General features: G+C 44.6%; 2 protein-coding genes across 9 annotated transcripts; one reads left to right on the top strand and one right to left on the bottom strand.

Annotated features, from left to right (window-relative positions):
* On the top strand, positions 8,519 to 12,525 carry LOC8074809 (E3 ubiquitin-protein ligase RMA1H1). 8 transcript variants are annotated; one of them, XM_002454190.2, is made up of 2 exons: positions 8,519 to 8,849; positions 11,411 to 12,525. In XM_002454190.2, exon 2 carries the CDS (start codon positions 11,508 to 11,510, stop codon positions 12,270 to 12,272), a length of 765 nt encoding a protein of 254 aa, XP_002454235.1. In that variant the 5' UTR covers positions 8,519 to 8,849; positions 11,411 to 11,507; the 3' UTR covers positions 12,273 to 12,525. The 8 variants fall into 8 exon arrangements, with proteins under 8 accessions (XP_002454235.1, XP_021314838.1, XP_021314837.1 ...); XM_021459163.1 differs by lacking the exon at positions 8,519 to 8,849 and adding an exon at positions 8,856 to 10,631; XM_021459162.1 differs by lacking the exon at positions 8,519 to 8,849 and adding an exon at positions 10,638 to 11,235.
* LOC8074808 (putative nuclear RNA export factor SDE5) lies at positions 12,456 to 18,848 on the bottom strand. The gene is made up of 11 exons (XM_021459158.1): positions 18,699 to 18,848; positions 16,703 to 17,375; positions 16,588 to 16,613; positions 16,287 to 16,361; positions 15,526 to 15,802; positions 14,369 to 14,454; positions 14,192 to 14,248; positions 13,869 to 13,936; positions 13,657 to 13,763; positions 13,501 to 13,571; positions 12,456 to 12,877 (listed from the first exon to the last, which is right to left on the bottom strand). The coding sequence occupies exons 2-11, from the start codon at positions 17,328 to 17,330 to the stop codon at positions 12,770 to 12,772; spliced, it is 1,503 nt and encodes a 500-aa protein (XP_021314833.1). The 5' UTR covers positions 17,331 to 17,375; positions 18,699 to 18,848; the 3' UTR covers positions 12,456 to 12,769.

Genomic DNA, 19,922 nt, shown 5'->3' with positions numbered 1-19,922 from the left:
TGCATGTGGTTGTATCCGAGGAAAACACAGCGCTTGGATCGATAACACAACTTCTTGGAATTATATGGCCGTAAGTTAGGCCACACAGCACACCCAAAAGTACGCAAGAAGCTATAATCTGGAACTTTCCCATGAAGGCGCTCGAAGGGGGTTTGATTATGAATAATTTTTGAAGGAAGGCGGTTGATGAGAAAAACAGCAGTAAGGAAAGCTTCGTCCCAAAATTTTAAGGGCATGGATGCATGTGCAAGAAGAGTAAGGCCCATATCAACAATGTGCCTGTGTTTACGCTCTGCAGATCCATTTTGTTGGTGGGCATGTGGACATGACACGTGATGAGCTACCCCTATGCGATTAAAGAAGGAATTCAGAGCTTGATATTCCCCTCCCCAATCGGTTTGGATAGCATGAATTTTACAATCAAATTGCCGTTCAACAAGGTTCTGAAAATATGTGAAGCACTGAAAGACTTTAGACTTACGGCGTAGCAAGTAGATCCACACAAATTTGCTATAATCATCAATGAAACTGACATAATAAGAGTGTTTTCCAACAGAACTAGGAGCAGGACCCCACACATTTGAAAACACAAGTTCCATAGGACTAGTGGACACACTACTAGACCTAGGATACGGTAGCTGATGATGTTTGCCTTGTTGACATGCATCACACACACCATTATTCGAATCATTAACAAAAGGAAGACAGTGGCGATTTAGAACTAGCTGAACTACATGAGAGTTTGCATGACCTAAACGATGATGCCACTGGGACAGAGACGGCTTGTATACTCCAAGCCCTAGCTTATTCGGGGATGCCGTGAAGGGGTAGAGGCCTCCTTCACACCTGCCTCTGTGGAGAGTTCTCTTCGTCTTTTGTTCCTTAATAAGAAAATGATTAGGGTGGAATTCAAGAAAGGTATTGTTATCTCTAGCAAGTTTATTGACAGAAATAAGACTTTTGCTGGCCTTTGGAACATGAAGAATATTTTTGAGATAGATTGAACTAGTAGGGGAATACAAAGTGCTATGACCAATAGAATCAATCTCCATACCTGTTCCATTTGCCGCATGCACCTGATGTCCACCCGTGTACCTGTCATGGACAGTAAGCTTCTCTAGATCGCCAGTGATATGGTCGGTGGCGCCGGAATCCATGTACCAATTGGAGTCCACACCATATGACTGAAAGCCTAAGTTTGGTTTTGGTAATTAATGACACCAAGTTGCTAATGCCTTTTGTTTAAGTGACTTGAGTTAGGCATAGCAACACATGTGATGAAGGAGCATGGTGGCATGGAAAGGTGGCCACACGATCACAAAGGGATGAAGCATGAAGTGGAGATCATGGTGATAGACGAGGAGCAAAGTTATCAAGGCAAAGGTATAAACATAGGGTTTTACTTTTGCCGGTCTAAGATGAGTAGAGAAGTGATTGACCGGGTTTAGGATAGATAGCCGACTATCAAGAGGGGAAATCACGGTCATCTCTCGAATCAAGTGCTACTAGGTCCATATCTTGAGCATATGCATTAGGATCAAGTAAAGTGCTAACTTAACTCCTTTGGGAAAATGTTTGTGAAAAGCTAACACACTTGCACTTTGGTGGTGGACACTTGTTGGTGTTAGCACATTTACAAAGGAGGTGGAGTTCCTAGGGTTGAGAGGGGTGTGGGTTCCTCTCTCCCTCGCGCCGAGCTTACGAGGCGGGATTCGGCGTTTTTGAGAAAAATAAGTGTATATTTTCTATTGCGCCGGTGGGAAATTTAGAGAAGTCACGGGAGTGTTTTCTCACTGAGAAACACTCACCGAACGCTGAGTGCGGAGGCACCGGACGCTGGCCTCAGCGTCCGGTGAGCTTGACCCTGCTAGGGTTAAGCACCGGACGCACTCTGAGAGCGTCCGGTGGTTAGCGTCCGGTGTGAGGGTTTTTGCAACCCTCTCTGCGCACGAGTCCGGTGAGCACCGGACCGTCCGGTGCCTAGCGTCCGGTGAGGTCGCGAGTTTGACAAACTCTCTGCGCACGAGTCCGGTGAGCACCGGACCGTCCGGTGCCCATCGTCCGGTGTGTTGCAGGTAGCCGTTAGAAACTGACACACGAAATCGAGGAAGGACACGTGGCCAACTCTAGTGCACCGGACGCAGGGTGTCGAGCGTCCGGTGCTCACTTAGTAGCGTCCGGTGCCCCCGTTTACAGCCCAGTGAAAACAGCCAACGGCTAGTTTTCTTGAGGGGCTTATAAATAGTTGGTGGCCGGCTTTGGGAGAAACTCTCTTGCACATTTGAATACTTGAGGCATACATTGAGCTAGAGAATACTCCCTCCACTCATCTCCTTGCTTGATTGCTCATCCTAGTGAGATTGAGTGAGATTCAAGTGCATTGCTTTGAGAGTTGCATTTAGTGGCACTTGATTCTTGAGTTTGCTGCGGATTTCTTGTTACTCTTGGGTGTTTTCCGACGCCCTAGACGGCTTGGAGCAGCGGTGGTGTTGAGCTCGTGATTAGAGATTGTTTCGAGCCTCACCAAGTGATTTGTGAGGGGTTCTTGAGCCTTCCCTGCGGGAGATCGCAATTGGCTACTCTAGTGGATTGCTCGTGGCTTGGAGGATCCCCATCTTGTGAGTGGATGTGCGGCACCCGCTGAGGGTTTGGCTTTGGATTGCCAATTAGCTCATGATCCATCAAGTGGGTGTATCGCCACAACGAGGACTAGCTTGCCGGGAAGCAAGTGAACCTCGGTAAAAAATCTTGTGTCATCTCTTGCCGAGGAGTCTCTTGTGATTGTGAGTGGTTGATTGGATATATCTCTACTCTACAACGTTGGTATAACAATCACTCTCCACTCCTTTACTTTCTTGTATATCTTGCTAGTTGCTTAGCTTGTTTAGGAGTGTAGCAAGTTTGTAGTTGTGCTTTCTTGTTGTAACTTGTGTTTAGCTTTCTTGCTAGACTTGTGTAGGTGGCTCGCATAGCTTAGTCGTGCTAGTGCTAAAATAGTTTCGCCTTTTGTTTTACTAATCAACTTGTCTAGTTGAAGTTTGTAGAATTTTAAATAGGCTATTCACCCCCCCCTCTAGCCATTTGGACCTTTCAATGACGCTGTAGATGCAGATGATGCCGACTTGGGAGGGGGCCCATTGTAGGATTGATCAAATCGCTTGAAGCATCTCACCACGGTGTGTCCCTCCTTTCCGCAGAGTTGGCAGAGCACACCCTGCTAAAAAGAGGAACCCTGACCGCGTCCACCGTTGCCTCGCTCGAAGTTGCCGCGGCCACCACAATTGCGGCCACCGCCGCCACCACCGTGACCACGCGAAGGAGAGCCGCCACCACGCCCTCCTTTGGAGATCATGTTAGCTGAGGACTGATTCCCCTTGCCACGCAGATCCATTCTCTGTTCGAAGCTAATGAGCTGCGTAAACAGCTCTCCCACCGAGATGGGATCAGCACGCGCCGCCACGGCTGACACCACAGGATCAAAGGCTTCATCCAAGCCCGTCAAGATGTAGGATATGAGTTCCTCATCTTCAATCTTTTTGCCAGCCGACGTCATCTCGTCGGCCAAACCCTTCATTTTGCCGAAATATTCAGCAATTGTAGAGGACCCCTTTGACGCGGTTGCCAAAGCCATGCGCGTGGCAATGACCCGCGCCCTGGACTGCGCAGGAAGAGTCCCTCTATGGCCGCCCATGCACCTGCCGCAGTCACCTCGGTGTTTACATGCCCGAGGATTTCTTTGGACAGAGATGTCAGCAGGTAGCTCAGAACCTGCTGATCCTTCGCAATCCAGACGTCATAGTCTGGGTTGGGGACGGGATCCTTCTTGTCACTGTCGCCCTTAGTGACGAGGAATTCCGCCGGGGGTGTGGTCGTCGGCTTGATGAAGCTCGCAGCCTGAGCCCCTTTGATGGCCGAAGAAACTTGCGCCCGCCAAGATTGATAGTTGCTCCTAGTGAGCTTCTCGGTTACCGAGATGAAGGCAAGTCCCAGCGAGATTGGAGATAGGGAGGAGGAAGATGAGGACGACATGGCTAGGTTTCCGTGAGGAGATAAGCTCCGATTACCATGTGAGAAGGATTGAACGAGGTACCTTGGCCTGGTCCTCGGTTGCGTGTTTATAGGCACAGGGAAAAGCCCCCTGGCGGTGGCGTTACATACATCTGGTGTGTACAACGACTTCAGAGCTACAAACGTGGAGAACCAAGCAAAATAGATACAATGCATCTAGACTATATAACTAACACCTAGATACATGATGGGAGAACAAACTATATTATCAAACTATATTATCTAACAACCCTTACTTCTATCTACTTTTCTTTCTCTACACTCATTTACCTTTCACCCTTTCTGCCGCTCGCATTTTCCAATGTTGCCGCATCTTCCCCTCTCCTCTCTACAGATCAATGCAAGCTTTAGCACCTCGGTGCCTCTATCGCACGGGAGCTCCTCCATGTGGACCGGTGCAAGCTTGAGCACCTCCCCTTCACCGGCAGGAGCTCGAGCAAATGTGACCGGCCTTGAGCACCTCCAACATTTGCATCACCCCTCGCTAGACCCATCCTTGTTCATCACTGGCCCTGTTTAGATACTCTAACTAAGTTAGAGGTTAAAGTTATTCTCTAGCTCATGACTACCCCTCAACTAACTCTAGCTAAAGAGGTGTTTGGATGCAAAGATTAGATTGACAATAAATGTACTTTTCCAATCATTTAGCTCTTTTCTAGCCAGATTTGGTGTGGCCGGATGTTGTGTGGCCTCCTCCCGCTCACGGCTCCGGCTCGCGGTGGGCCATAGGGAGGGAGGCCGGAGCCTCTCACGTGGCCAGGAAGGAGCTCGTCACCGTCGCCCTAGAAGACGGCTCCGTAGAGCCCAGGTCCCGAGAACTTGTGAGTTGATGTTGAGATTACGTGGCCGGATGTTGTGTTGCCGGCGCTTGCGAGTTGATGTTGAGATCCGCGAGTCCAAGGCTGCTCAACGACGGCTGAGAGCCCCACACGTCGAAGCCATCTCTGTCCATCGATGGGAGGCGGCGGCGCGGCTAGGAGGCAGCGATGAGACAGGCTTATGGCGGTGGCGCTGGTTCCCAGGAGGGGCGGTGACGCAGCTGCGGGTTTGTGTCGCACGTACGCGCGTTACACGTGGGGAAGAGGAACCAATCCCATGCGGCAAAACAACGCTTTTCCTATAGACCCCACCTCAAATAACCCCAAATAGCCCAAATAAATACCTCTTTGGAGTCTTTGGAGGGATAATTTTTCAGGATGGGTTAGATACAGATAACCTCAATCTAACCCTCATGTTTGGATACTTTAGGGCTATTTGACTCCCAAATAGCTAAACCTAACTCTAACCCATGGATCCAAACAGGGCTACTGTGTCGCCTCTTTCCTTCCTGACCCTGTTGACATCAATACGCCCCCCATGCTAGAGGATGACTCCTCGTCGGAGGACGCTAGGAGTAGTGGTAGCTCACCGGAGAGGCAAGGTCTAGATGACACGGGAAGAAGGGTCGAGCAGTTGGGACGTGCGTGAGCTCTTGGGAGAATTGGATATCTCCCTCTATTTGGATAGAGATAGCTGGGGCGTACCTTTGGTAGCCACTATTTAATGTAGATGGAATTGGAGATACGTTGGAGCAATAATTTTGAGCTTAACTTCATCATAACAGTAGTTTTTTTTATTTTTTTATTGGGACACTTTAGGACCGAAGATGATCAAGTATGGATTTCATTAGAAAGAAGTTTTCATGACCAAAAGAAGACAATCACAAAAACACTCTGAGAACATATTTCATTAAGAAGTAGTTTTATTTTTACGGCCAACAGAAGATAATTGAAAAGGGTAACAAAACTATTAAGGATCGACGAGCAACGTGCGTCGGAGAAGTGACCGAAGTCACCGAACCACTTGATAAAGCAAAGCAAACCGGAGAAGTGTCTGAACCACTTAACAAAGCAAAGCAAAGGCTACAACGACTATGAACTCTCAATCTCTCACACAAGGCACGCAACCCTGGAGCCAGAGAATCCAACACTGAGTAGCACGAAATGCGAGAGGCTGCGACACTACGACCAGTCAGCAAGTAGAATTTTTTTCCACGAGGAGAAGTCAGCAAGTATTATAAGTATTATAAGGGCACTCCCAATGCAAGACTCTATCATAGAGTCCAAGACAATTAATTACATATTATTTATGGTATTTTGCTGATGTGACACCATATTTATTGAAGAAAGAGGTAGAAAAAAATAAGACTCCAAGTCTTATTTAGACTCCAAGTCTACATTGTTCGAGGTAATAAATAACTTTAGACTCTATGATAGAGTCTGCATTGTGAGTGCCCTAAAGGCCTTGTTTAGTTTCCAAAAAATTTTACAAAAAAAATCAGATTCTCCGTCACATCAAATCTTGCTACGCATGCATGGAGCATTAAATATAACTAATTGTACAGTTTACCTATAGTTTACGAGACGAATCTTTTAAATCTAATTAGTCTATAATTGAACAATATTTATTAAATACAAACAAAAGTGCTACGGTGTTTATTTTGAAAAAAAAATTGAAACTAAACAAAGCCAAACTGTATAACAACAAGAGAACCCAACAACTAACACGAAACGCAGCTTCTTTCGTGGGCCGGGATTAAATCCAAGACGAGCTGATCTACGTGGATCGGGCCACAATCCCGTTGGGGGAAGGGCCTAAACGAACAAGGCCTCAGTGAGCAAAAAAAACAACACAATAGGACGGTAGCTGTCTCGGTACCACAAACAACGACCTATCGACAGGTAGAGCCCGCGCTAGAGAGCGACCAAGCAACGACTACGAGTCTACGACTATACCAAGCAGTGGAAGCTTACTCAGTGCTCACCACTGTTTGCCCAGTGCCTAGCTAGAATGCTAGATTGCCTGGCTATTAGTCGCGCTATCAAAAAAAAGGCTAGCTACGCGCGCGGTGGCCACTATTCAGCATGCATGTCCTGTCCGTTTGAGCATTGTTTTGCACTTTTGCTCGTTCTGGCTACTAAACGATTGGTAATGGTAATTAAGCGCTTCGGGGGTATTTGGTTGATGGTGTTAAAGTTTTACAGATACTATAGCATTTTTATTTTATTTAACAATTAGTATCCAATCATAAACTAATATTCGTCTTACAAATTACTCTCTAACTATGTTTTTAGCTTCGTAAATGATCTATATTTATATTTAATACTCCATACATGTGTCCAAACATTGGTGTTAAACAAAACAAGGCCAACCAAAGAGGCCGAGCACTCCTCAACAAGCAAGGGATTTACTCTCCCTTTTTTTTTTAATGAAATCGGCTAAACCATCGCGTGATTTGCGTGGTGTAAGAATCATTTGTCCTCAACCCGCCCATAGGACAGCATAAAGATCTGCTGAAGTGTATTAGCTGAAGAAGCCCGAGAATGCTGTGGACGTGGGCAGTGCCGTCGTCGTCATGATGCGCTCTGCTGCTCGCGTCTCCTTGTCAGCCAACTCTGCTCTTCATGGAGTGAACGAAACGTTCGATTTCCACTGGACCAGCCTACGCTACGCCTCGCGCAAATGGGCACACAGTGCCACGCACCCCCCCGACCTCCGGGCATCGCCCCAAGGCCAGACGCGTGCAGTAGAGCACTAGAGCAGGCACTAGGCAGTTTGGCAATATAATGCGTCACCGGAGCCGGAGGGTACTTTGTGCTATAGTGTTGTCTTCTTCTCTTTCTGCTGGAGGCGGTGCTCGGTGCGATCGAGTTTCTTCAACCACCATCCGTTCCGATCGGCGAACAAACATCGGCTGGTGGAAATCGCCCCGGTTCCGGTCGGAGAATAATGCATTGGTTGGTTCAGGTTTTGGCTTTTGCTTGTGCAGTCGAGTCGGGCCTCGGGCGGGGTGGGTTGGGCCGCCGTTGGTGTCGCTGTCGCTCGTGAAGTCGTGATCCGTGTGACCTTGCAGCGCAAAGTGGAAAAGACGACTTTAACGAGCCGATGACGCTGATCGGCTGATGTAATGTGGTGTGATGTAGCCGACTAGCCGCGCGCAGCACGGAGCTGCTGCCAACTGAAAATTGCTGCGGCGGCGCGGCCGTTGGCCGTTGCAGCGGGCGGAGAGAGACGAGCCATGCGCCCATGGCTGACGGCTGACGCGGCGCGGGCTGTGCTGATCTACCCTTTTGCTAGCTATTGCGCGTCCCAGCCGGACAAAGTGGCGTGCATGAGCTGATGCCCAAGCTCTCACGCCAAGGCAAAGTGTTTTTTTTTTTTTTTTGGGATCGCAAAGAAAGGCCAAATGCTTTTGTACGTGGACGCAAGCTATCTCCTGGCGTGACTCAAGTTTTTGTGTTTATCACGGAGAGATAAAACCACCTTAATACTCCTAGAGTATATGATAATGAAAAGAAAGAATAATACACTAGGTCTAGAGTATCTAGGTGAAAAAGCAGAGGATCCAATCCAACCCAATTGCTGAACCCAAGTTCCAACAGGCGAAGAAACGTCCGCTTCTGCCTCCTCTGCCTGCACCGCTGCTCCATCACATCTCATCTATTCTTTATTCCGCAACATCTCCGCCTTTTTATCCCCCGGCTTGACGTCGACGCGCGCGCCGCCCTCCCCATCTCATCTCATCTCATCTCATCTCTTCCTTGCGAGTCCCAAGGGCAATCATAAAAGCTGTTAGCGCCATCGCCGGTGTCACCACATCTTCTTTCCTCTGCCTTTTTTATTCCTAGTTACGCCACTGTTGTGATCCTGCCTGCGCTGCCCCAACTCCTCCTCAACCTGGACCCCGCGGACCCAAAGAGAGGGGGACGTCGGCTGCACTCTGCATCATCCTGCCGCCGCAGGTCAGTCGCCACCGTCACTTCTCGTCGTCTTCTTGGTTCCCGCTCACTTCTCGTGTTCTAATTGGCTCCGGGTGATGCGATGATCCGAGCACGCGCTGCTTCATACGTAGTGGTAGTAGTAGTATCCAGGGTGCTCTGCTTGCTCTGCTCTGCCTGTGTTCATGGTTTAGATCAGCTGCTTTGGCTGCTCCAGCGCTGGGGGTGTTCTGTTTCCAATTTCCATCGCTGTTCTTGGCCCCTTTTGGACATGATTGCCTCTCCTAACAAAGGTCCTGCCGCCATTTCGATACCCACCTTCTAGCCTTTCAAACGAATCGCCGTGGATCTGGTAAACTCGGTCTGTTCGAGGGATGCAGCAAATCTGTCTCTGTCAACGCCAAAATGTTTGCTGTTCTGTCCTCTCCTCTGTCCGTCTCTCTCTCGCAAGGAAACCAAATCTCTGTTGCCAACTACCATTCGGTACATTGCGGGTCATACTTGCGCGTCCTGCTAATAGGATCACGTTTTTCATGTATGGACTCGCATCCTATTTGAAAAGGTCGTATTGAATCGTGTGTGCTTTTGTTTATGCACTATTTTTAATTTATGAAATGTAATCGACTCAAACAGTATATACTTACTAGAGTAGAGGAAAAGCTTCAGGATGTTGCTTCATTCTTACACAAAAATGATCGGATCAGCTCGGCCGTATGTTGAGTGCGCCAAACAAAAAGCTCAAAGGCTAACGGGCACCTTGTTTTGCAGGCACCGTGTGCTAACTGCTAAGCTTAACTAGATACAAATCCATTGAAATGTGACGTGTGTGGGTTATAACTTTCTATGCATCGGTTTTGGTATCTCGAGTGCACTAAACTATCTGCCCTTTGGTAATTAATTAACTAGCGGTGTAAGCCATCAAACTTTACTGAATCCGTGTGCTTCGCCTGTTGATCTATCATAACCTGATTCCATCATAAAGTCAAAATGATAGTCGATCACAGCTATATGTACATGCTTAGCCTTGTTGTTCTGTTACGTACTGTGTTTTTATTCCTTTTTTTAATAAATTCCAGTAGGGGTGTAAGCTCCTCCTCTTAAAAAAAGAGAGAGGATGCACAAAACTACACAAGGAGGATAAAACAAGGAAAATCTAATATATTGACAGTTAAATCTATGCCTATCTTATTTTTATGAAAAGTTCCTCCAACTTGCTGGCCAAATCATTGATGGTTTCCCGATCCTGTTACGCTTTTGTTTTTGTGCACTGTGAGTCTGTGACTATGTCAGGATTTCGGGTATGGAGTTTGTACGATTCAAGAAAACAAAATCATCATAGTTAGTTGTTGGGCAAATTATTCCTGTTTCGGGATCTTATCTCAAGATGGAAATCATTATCTTTGCTTTTTGTTATTGTCTGGTCTGATCGGTAGATATGCTTAAAAACGAGCCTTTTTGTTGCTTTTATCTCCGTTGATTGAATATCTAGTGTTCCAAACTCGAGTTAGCTCGTAATTGGTTTTAAACCTATAAAGTAGTTAAGTATCCTATCGTGTCGTTGTTTGTCAATTATTCCTATAGAAGAATAATTGCTTAACTAATGACTAGGATCAGATTGAAGATTAGAATACAGATGCATGGTCTATCTTTTCCCCTCCTACCGGTTGTTTGTGTGGTCAACGCTGCTCCATTAGTCTTCCTTGCTCCCGTACGAAAGCAAGGAGTTAATCCTGTCGCTGTCCAATTGCCCAACATCGTTCTCCGAAATCAAATCACGACGACATGTTTAGCTGATCGGATCAAGGGGTAAGTGCCGGTACCTTTCATCTGCTTTCATCTCGATGTAAAGTTTGATACGGTAGCTAGTGTGTTGAGTGTTGACCCTGTGGATCCTAATCGTTTCAATCAAGGACGTCTCTATACCATCACACCTAAGGACCAGTTTGCTGGTCTGAAAAGTCATGGCTGAAATTACTGTTGGCTGATTTAACACTGCGTAGACTGAAGATTACGTCCGTGGTTCCGTGTAAGGAATGGTAAACACCAAACGACAACAAGATGCGGTAAAAAAAAAATCATCTTTTGCGGAAACAGCAAGAGTGATTACCGTTAACACACGTCTCCTTTGTAAGATTACCATTGGCCATTTAGCCTGGAGCAGCGTAGTTGTCAGCGTTGCTGTCTGCTCATCTAGAGCAAATGTATCTTGAATGAATGCTCGATTTGGGGCCCTCTGAATTGTGGATAGGCTGCTGAACAACATCTGACTGACTGAGCCTCAAAGTTTCTGGACCCCTCAATCCCATCGCTACTCTTCTTGTATAGATTCGCTCCCCCCGTTAGGTGACGACACCCCACACACACGCGCACTCACTCCGTGCTACAGGCTAACATCTTGCACATGACCCGGGTACGGCGAGGCCACAGATGTGTAGTACGTAGTTACGTGGCGTGCTTTATCCTTCTCCTTTGTTTTCGTTCGGTATATGTCTTGATTGGTGTGAGATTCGGCATTTAAGCCGGTGCGTTGTGCGTAGTATTTGCTCCGATTCGTCACGGTGATCGAATGGCCCTTTGTTTTGCAGTGCCGCCACCAAGAGCTGACGAGAGGACAGGGAGAGACGGAGTGCCAAGAGACGGACCAGCCCTCCTCTGTGCTCCCTGGAAGTGCATGAACTAGTCATGGATCAGACGCGCACGGGCGGTGCCGGTGAGCAGCCCAGGGGGGCTCCCGGCGAGGAACCGGCGAAGAGGGTCATCGGCGCAGACGCGCCCGCGGCGGCGGCGGGGGAGTCTGGCTTTGACTGCTTCGACTGCAACATCTGCCTCGAGTGCGCCACGGAGCCGGTGGTCACGCTCTGCGGCCACCTCTACTGCTGGCCCTGCATCTACGAGTGGCTACGCCCCGACGCCGAAGCCGACGCCATGAGCTCGGCGAGGCGGCAGTGCCCCGTGTGCAAGGCCGCCGTGTCCCCGGACGCGCTCGGGCCGCTCTACGGCCGCGGCGGGAGCTCCAGCAGCGCCAAGAAGCCGCCTCCGCGCGGCCTGGCCAGCATCCCGTGCCGGCCGGCCCTGCGACAGAGCGCGCAAGACGGCGGCGGCCACCACCACCATCGGCACGCCGAGACCGACGCGCCAGCCCGGACGCCGCGGCACCCCGCCGACGCCCACGCCCACGCCGCGCAGTTCGACGCCCTCCTGCCCACGCCGTTCGGGGGCCGCGGCATGATGCGCTCGACGGCCGGAGGGATGCTCGGGGGCATGGCGGTGGCCGTCCTCCCGATGGTGCTCCGTGGGCAGGCGCAGCCGCCGGCCATGCACTACTCGGGCACTTATCATCTGATGAGCCCGAGGCAGAGACGGTGGCATATGGAGGTAGAGAGGTCCCTGCATCAGATATGGTTCTTCCTCTTCGTGTTCGTGGCGCTGTGCTTGCTCTTGTTCTGATTTCTCTGAAGCAGCGGCAGTGACGTATGTGGGTAGGGTCGTGTGTAAATGTAATATACGGAGTAGAGCTTTGGTGATTGCATGACGGCGTCCAAGATGTCACATTGAAAACCAGCTTCTGAATTCTGATCCTGGAAAGAAGAAATCGGTTTCGAAACTGCGAAGGACCGTTGCGGTATATCAGAAAGAATTGTCCACATATATTGGCAAACAGTAACACATAAGCTACTGGTAACATAGAGCGTCAAAAGAATGTTTTCAGTATCTAACTGTCACGCTATCATTTCAACCCTTTGATCACCTGGGTTCCCTCTATCTCTGTGGTCACCAGCAACTAACTAACTCGAAAGGTCTGCAGTGTGTGCACAAAAGGAATGCCATTCATGGCAGCTTACATGACTCCATTTGCCAAACGAACAACAGCACCTTGTTTCAAAACGGCACTTAGATGTATTATATTACGATCTATGATCATCCCCACCTTTGTATACATAAACCTATCCCTGCTGATTTTCCACCTGATTATTAATCCGGATGAGGATGGTCCCAGAGAGGGGCTCTTCTTCAGTCCACTGAAATGAATTCTTTTCCACATACTTCATCACCTATCACATTCAAATTTCAAACAGTCAAAATCGTCATCCTCAGGTGAAGACCTAAAACAGCATCTGAGCTACACAGGAGTCGGTTAAACATAGAATTTTAAGGCATTCTGGACGAAAACCTGGATACAATGCATCCATGTCCATTCAATGGAAGACGAAGAAGGGTGACGGCAAAATTGCATGAAACATAACGATTAATCATGGTGACTAGACCTACACCATATACAATACCTGTATATTGACTATGCGCAGATATATCTTAAAGATTTAGCATGTTTTACTGTTTTATTTGTTAATTCATTTCCGTGATACAAAATATGTAATGTTTTCTTGACACACTTTGTCTAGAGACCTATTCTCTATATAGCTATGGCCTATGGGCAAGAGGGATCGAAATGAAGATTTCAATAAAATACTGTACATAGTGCAAAACAGAATGAAGTAAAATGTTGGTATGAAGCATTTTACTAATATCATAATAAAGTGGGAGTTTTATGTCAACATTAGTATTTCGGATGAAAACTCAAGGCGCAACCCAAGGATTGACTTCAAAATCATGCATCCAGCTAAGCAGCAGGTATAGTGCAAAAATCAGAAGTAATAATTAGCTAGCAGATTCACACCTTTCTTCTTTTTTGTCCCATCTTGAAACTGCCGTCATCAACACCAATGATAACTTTCAAGTAATCAAAAGCTGCAAACACGAAACATCAGAGCAATAAGATAATTCCCAACAGAGGAACTGATGATAAACTCAAAGAGTCATGAACCAATATTACATGGAATGTTTGCCAACTGTTTAAGATGGAGTCTCAAGAGATTAGATACATTTGCTGCATCTTGTTTGCGCAGATCAAGACAAAACTCATTTTTTGACTCTGTTTCCCTGCAGGAAGCCGACAACTTGATCTTATAAGTACACATTCTAAGGCAACAAAAAATAATAAAAAAACAGTCCAATAATTCCATTAGACATAAACATCACACTTACTTGGGCTTGATAATCTCCCCAGCAGACTTCTCATCAGCCAATCGAGCCATCTGATAACAGCGCTTGCCCTTGATATCCAGAGAGTATTTCAGTTAGTAATATGTTTTCTTGAATTCTGGTCCCTATGTCATGATAAAACAAGCAGACAAAACCTTCCCATGTTTTATGTTTAATAATTATGACCACAAGTCACAGCATTCACTTTTTATTAGAATCATGTAGCTCTAAGGTATTAAGCAGGCCAAAAAAACCTTCGACATGTAATCCCCCCCCCCCCCACCCCCCACCCCCAACCCCACCCCAAAAAAAAGTGTGACACTTACTTCCTGTATAAGATAATCAACTTCTTTCTGGTTACCCTCCCTAAAAGCATCAGCAGCCTGCAAATTTCAGCAGAACATAACACAAGCAATAAATAAACACAATATATTTACTGGAAACAAATTAAACAAAGGACATCATATGCGTTCTAAAAAAAATGGACATCATCTTGGAACCACCTTCTCATAGTACTGCTTCATCATATCCCAGTGCTGCTTTGCAGCCCTGCGGTAGTTCTGGTATTCCTCCTCATTCACGGATGATGCTACACATAAATCCGAACAAGTCAAAATAAGTTAAACATTTCGCTATGATACATAGTACAACACATAGACTTTACATTTCTTTAGAGGGGATTTCATGCTAGCTGTTTTATCTCAAAAGTAATCAACATGTTGCAAAAAACATTTAAGCTCTTGTTCTGATTTGAGCCGCATGTTTTGTGCTGTAAACACAAGCAACCTTAGTACACTTTGAGAAAGCATAAAACACAGATTAGAACTTGCTCCAACACCCGTCCCACAAAGAGTGTCACCTAGTTTTGTCCTATGTCAAACAATCGTAAGTTTGACCAAGTTTGTACGAAATCATATCAACATTTATGATACTAAATAAATATCACTAGATTCGTCATACAATAAATTTCATAGAAAATCTATTTGGTGTTATAAGTGTTGATAATTTTTCTCTATAAACTTGGTCAAACTTAAAGTATTTTGACTTAGGACAAAACCAAAATGTCACTCTCTGCAAGCCGGAGGTAGTATTTGCTAAGTTCAGTCAGACTTCAGTACAAAAAATAGCCATCCTACATATCCCACAGTTGTAACTTGTCATTGGAAAGTATGAAATTTGTTTAGCCAAAGCCCCTGCAGATAACTAAGTGTTCAGATAACATTTTGTTATGATATCAACACTCAACTGGTTAAACACGCAACAGGTAAGAAACAAACACTAACTTTACTTTTTCCTACCACACATTGCAAGTGGATGGGCATGTATAATGGATACCACAAAAATTCAGTACAAATGCAGATACAAAGAACTAAATGACTGAGAGGATACATACATTGGCTTTAATTATGCGTTCAAGCCATTGAAAAGGTTGTATTATGGTTGGTTTTATCTGTTCACTTTAAAGATCTTACATTGTTCGTCTTCAAGTCTACATAGCAAATGTGTTACAGGCTTAACTGAATATGTTCACACAAAAGATTGAAAATGTAGAAAAAGCAGCACACAACTAGACAAAGATTTTGCACTCGGTATGCTTCATATAAAATGTACAATAAACTAAATTCTGAAAACAAAGAGAGCACTAGTATGCTGAGTATACCTTTGCTACCTACGATAATTTTGACAGGAATCTCAGTAGAATATGTTGAAATGTCCTCAAGAGGTTTCAGGACTGGTTTCTGATATGGGACTCGGTTTCGATTTGCGCCCAATTCATATCGTTTTAATTTTGGCTCCTCCTCCAATCGATCAGGTACAGTGAAGATTGCTTCTATCACCTCTCCTGGAGAAATCTTTGGCTTTGACCTCTGCATTCCCACTATTGACTGCGAGCCTAAGCATCTTCCCTTTGGAACAGAACATTCTACTGCCACATCCTGCACCATCAATATATTATGGGCCACAATCATTCAAACACCTATACCAAACGAAACAAATGCCAAAGGCATTCAAATGAAAATTCATATATAAACTAGCACAGTAGAAGTTGACTGGGTGAGCTACTATTTAAAAAATAAAAGGACATAAAAAGTTTTAAAAAAAAATCACGCAACAAATCAGATACCATGTCAAGCTAAAAAGGGCAGACCTAAGTGATATATGCTAAAGATCAATATATCAGCACAAGAAATGGTGAACACTGATCAATCCAATCTGACAAAAAAAAGAAAGGGAAAGTAAAATGCTATATTCAGAGTTCAGGTCAATGAAAGACCAAACATGTAATAAAGAATCAAAACATTTAAAGAACAAACAGTCCTCAAAGGAATTCAGATGAACGTTACAGAGTCATTAACAAGTTGCACATATACAGGAGTACAGTTCAGAAATATACAGGTGAAGAGACAGAAGTAGTCTTACTTTTATTGTGTTATGTTTGCCTTCTGCCTTTTTGTCTGGATCTTTTTCATAAAATGACATCAATTCCTCCATGCTCTGCATACAACAGCACAGCTCTATTAGTAGGCCAATAAGAAATGAAACAGCAAATTGAAATATGTATGCACAGCTATATTAGTAAGCCAAGAGGAAAATGTAATAACAGATGAAACTATGTCCTATAAACTCTAAATGATAAAGCCTAAATGTTAAACCCTTTCACTACATTTGCAACAGTTGGAAGTGGCAGAAAATATATAATAAACAACAATTACATCAGTACCTTCTTAATATCATACCCACAGCTGCCTGCAAAAGGAAATTTTAAACAATCAGGACATCTCTTGGTACATGGAATGAATGGGCGAAAATACAGGTCAAATAGAAGACATGCTAACCTAGAACTTCACGGATCAATTCCATACTGAGCTTAAATCCTTCACCAAGCATGCAAAATAAAAACTCCTCAACATCTCTGTCATTCAGAGTCTCTCTCCTCGGTGCAGAGTCAGATTCATCAGATTTCATCTTAAAATCATCCCGCATGTACTCTGGCAGTTCAACCCTAAGAGGTTTGTCTTTTCTTGATGCTCTACTCACTGTTGTTGCAGCCCTGGTGGGTTCTTTTCCTAACATGCTGGAGACAGTACCAAATGCAGCACTAGACTTGTGCAACTTTTCAGGCATTTTTGTTTGATCTGAATTCTCGATATGCTTTTCTTCAACTGCCTGCTCAGTCCAGGGAAGAGTTTTTGGTCGGCTTGAATTGTCCGTACAGTTTTCTTGAACTGCCTTGTCAGTATGGGAAAGGTTAGTCTCGACACTTGACCTAACATCATTGATATGAGGTAACGTAAGTTGAAGGTCGGTTAAGAAATCTCCAGCTTTGTTGACATCGCCATTTGCTTTGATATATGCGTCAGCTATATCATCAAGTGAAAAGGCACAGCTGAACACATCAAGCAATGTACTAAGTGCCCTGGTTTCATCGTCACTGGATGAAGTCATCGCATGGGATAGATCCATGATGAGGACCTTTCCCAGGAGGGAACCTCTTTTGAACTGTCAGACCTGCCCAACAAAAGAAGTGTTCATCACATGATAAGTATGACACAGAGTGTAGCATTATCAGCACAAGAAACTATTGAGAATTGTGAACAACAATGGTTGAGTTGCTTAAATACATTATAAAGTGTCAATTTCATGGTAAACTGATTTATATACTACTCCCTCCGTTCTGAATTATAAGACATTTTGGCTTTTCTAGATACATTGCTTTTACTGTGTATCTAGACATAGTGTATATCTAAGTACATAGCAAAAGCTATGTATCTAGAAAAGCCAGAACATCTTATAATTTGGAATGGAGAGAGTAAGACACTAAACAGACTAACAAACTAAGATTAGCAGAAAATGTTCAATAGGGTCTGATAAGCTGTTGTGTTTCTTAGTTCTTCCAAGGTGTTTTTTGGTTTGAGAAAATGGTACAGGAACCACTTGTGCATAGGTATAATAGCAAAATTTAAGGTATCAAATAGACTCAAACCACTCAGTACAAAGTACTACAAACTATTTTCCTGTGATCATAATTTCTGGGCAACAACTTCTAATCCTTGAAGAATTGACATGATCTTAGAAGTCATCACAGATAAAAATGAAGGGTCACAGTAAAAGCATGATAAGCATTCCTCTCAACACATTCATCAACTAATCGCACATTAATGAAAACATTATCGATGGAGATAAATACTGCCGAAATTCGTATAGAATAATCAGGAGCAGAAAATGGCAGATAGAGTTGCCTCCTGAACTAAGTAACAGGACCGGTAATCAAAATGTTAAAACAAACCCAAATGTAAAATTGAAAAGAGAAGGGATAAACCCAAGCAAAATGGAAAAATTGGATATCACTTTTGTCAGTTTGTCTCTGTATGGTTCAAGCACTGGTGAGCAATAATTCTAGTGACAGATGATCATCACGCTCCAATGCAAGTGTGAGAGGCCCTAACCGTGCCCAAACTACAAATACACCCACCGGAAGAGTCGAATAAGAGAGGAATCCAAGCATCAGAGATACTAGCATGTCCGAATAGAGTACGCCAGGGGCGGATCCAGTAAGGGCCTGTTCGGTTGGCAGGGAATGCACACCCGGAACTATTCCAACCAGGAATGTAGTGTTAATTTAAACTATATTTGATCATCTGGAATGATTCCTGGTGGAATCAAGGTGAAACGAACAAGCTGGACATGGATGTACAGTGTACACCCAATATTTTTTGCAAAAACTTCGAAGTTAGGAGGATTGTCAAATGGCGAAATAGCTTTAGGTTAGGGTTTCGGTGCTCAGCTTCGCACAGCATAAGGGAAGGGAAGAGAAGACTTGGGTGGGAGTACCTGGTGGGTGCTCGTCGCCGGCGAAGAGACCAACGCAAGCCTCAGAACCTGGTCTAGGGCGGCGGCGGCCCAACAGTCATCTGGGAGCGAGAGGGTAGAGAGAAAGAGAGATACCGAAAGAGGGAAGGAGGAGAGCGGACGGATGAGGCAGCGGACGGCGAAAAAAAAACGCACGGGCTTTTTGTGGGGCGTTTTTCAGTTTCTTTCAAAATTTGTGTTTTTTTATTTTTCTTTCTCTCCCTTTAAAATTTTTTATTCTTGTTGATTTCATATGTCTATTCTCTTCATTGACGCTATTGGCTAGTAAAACATTTGTTTTAAATAATATAACAGAAATTTCATATCTACTCTCTTCATTAGACACTATCAGTGGCTAGTAAATATATAGTACATTATAAATAAGTAAATAAAACTTTTTATATTTTATTAAGGTTGATTTTTTATTGAAGTTAGAAGCCATTTTCTCAAGAATATATACCAATTTCAGAAACCAACAAGCAGTAAAGACATTTATCTAAAATAAAATCATTTTTCTCTTTGTGACAAATTTCTAAGTGAATATTAAATATTTTAGTGCTCCTAAACATGAAACAATAGTCCCGTGAACTTGGAAAACTACTATCATCAATAAAAAAATAGTATGAATTAATTAAAAAACTTCATGCTCTAACAAGAACTAATACAGAGTATTGACACTTCAATATCTCGTGAACAATTTGAGTCTTTCTAGCACTCTCTTTTGATCCCGCATGGACGTAGCCAAGACGACGTTCCGTATAGCATGTCTCTATGCCGACGACGGGACCTCGGAGCACGAGTATCACTTGTCTCCTCACCAGATGACGACTCTCCTCTCTCTCAATCAATACTACGCAACGGGGTATTTTCTACATAAAACGCATCACACAGACGCATACGCATCTTAAGACGAGTTGTACATGCCCTAATCTCCAACGTGGATGAAAGAGGACTATAGAAAAACTGGTGACATCCTCGTTTTATTGTTTTGTTCGTACACCTTAGACAGTGATTCACACGTGTTGTTGGGATGCCTTTAGAACTAGGATGTCAATAATGTCTCGATCCTTGGACTAGTGAGAAATTTGTAATGAGAAGATGGAGTTGTTAGCTTGAAGTCTCCAACTTGGATGTTGTTTGGATTAAGGCCGGTTTTAACGGGAATTTCATCAGAGTTTTATGGCATTAAGTATGTTGATGTAGTAC

The sequence above is a fragment of the Sorghum bicolor genome, chromosome 4 (genome assembly GCF_000003195.3).
Source record: "Sorghum bicolor cultivar BTx623 chromosome 4, Sorghum_bicolor_NCBIv3, whole genome shotgun sequence".
NCBI lineage: Eukaryota > Viridiplantae > Streptophyta > Magnoliopsida > Poales > Poaceae > Sorghum > Sorghum bicolor.
The sequence above is the reverse complement of the archived record's forward strand: the minus strand, read 5'-3'. Positions and strand labels throughout refer to the sequence as shown.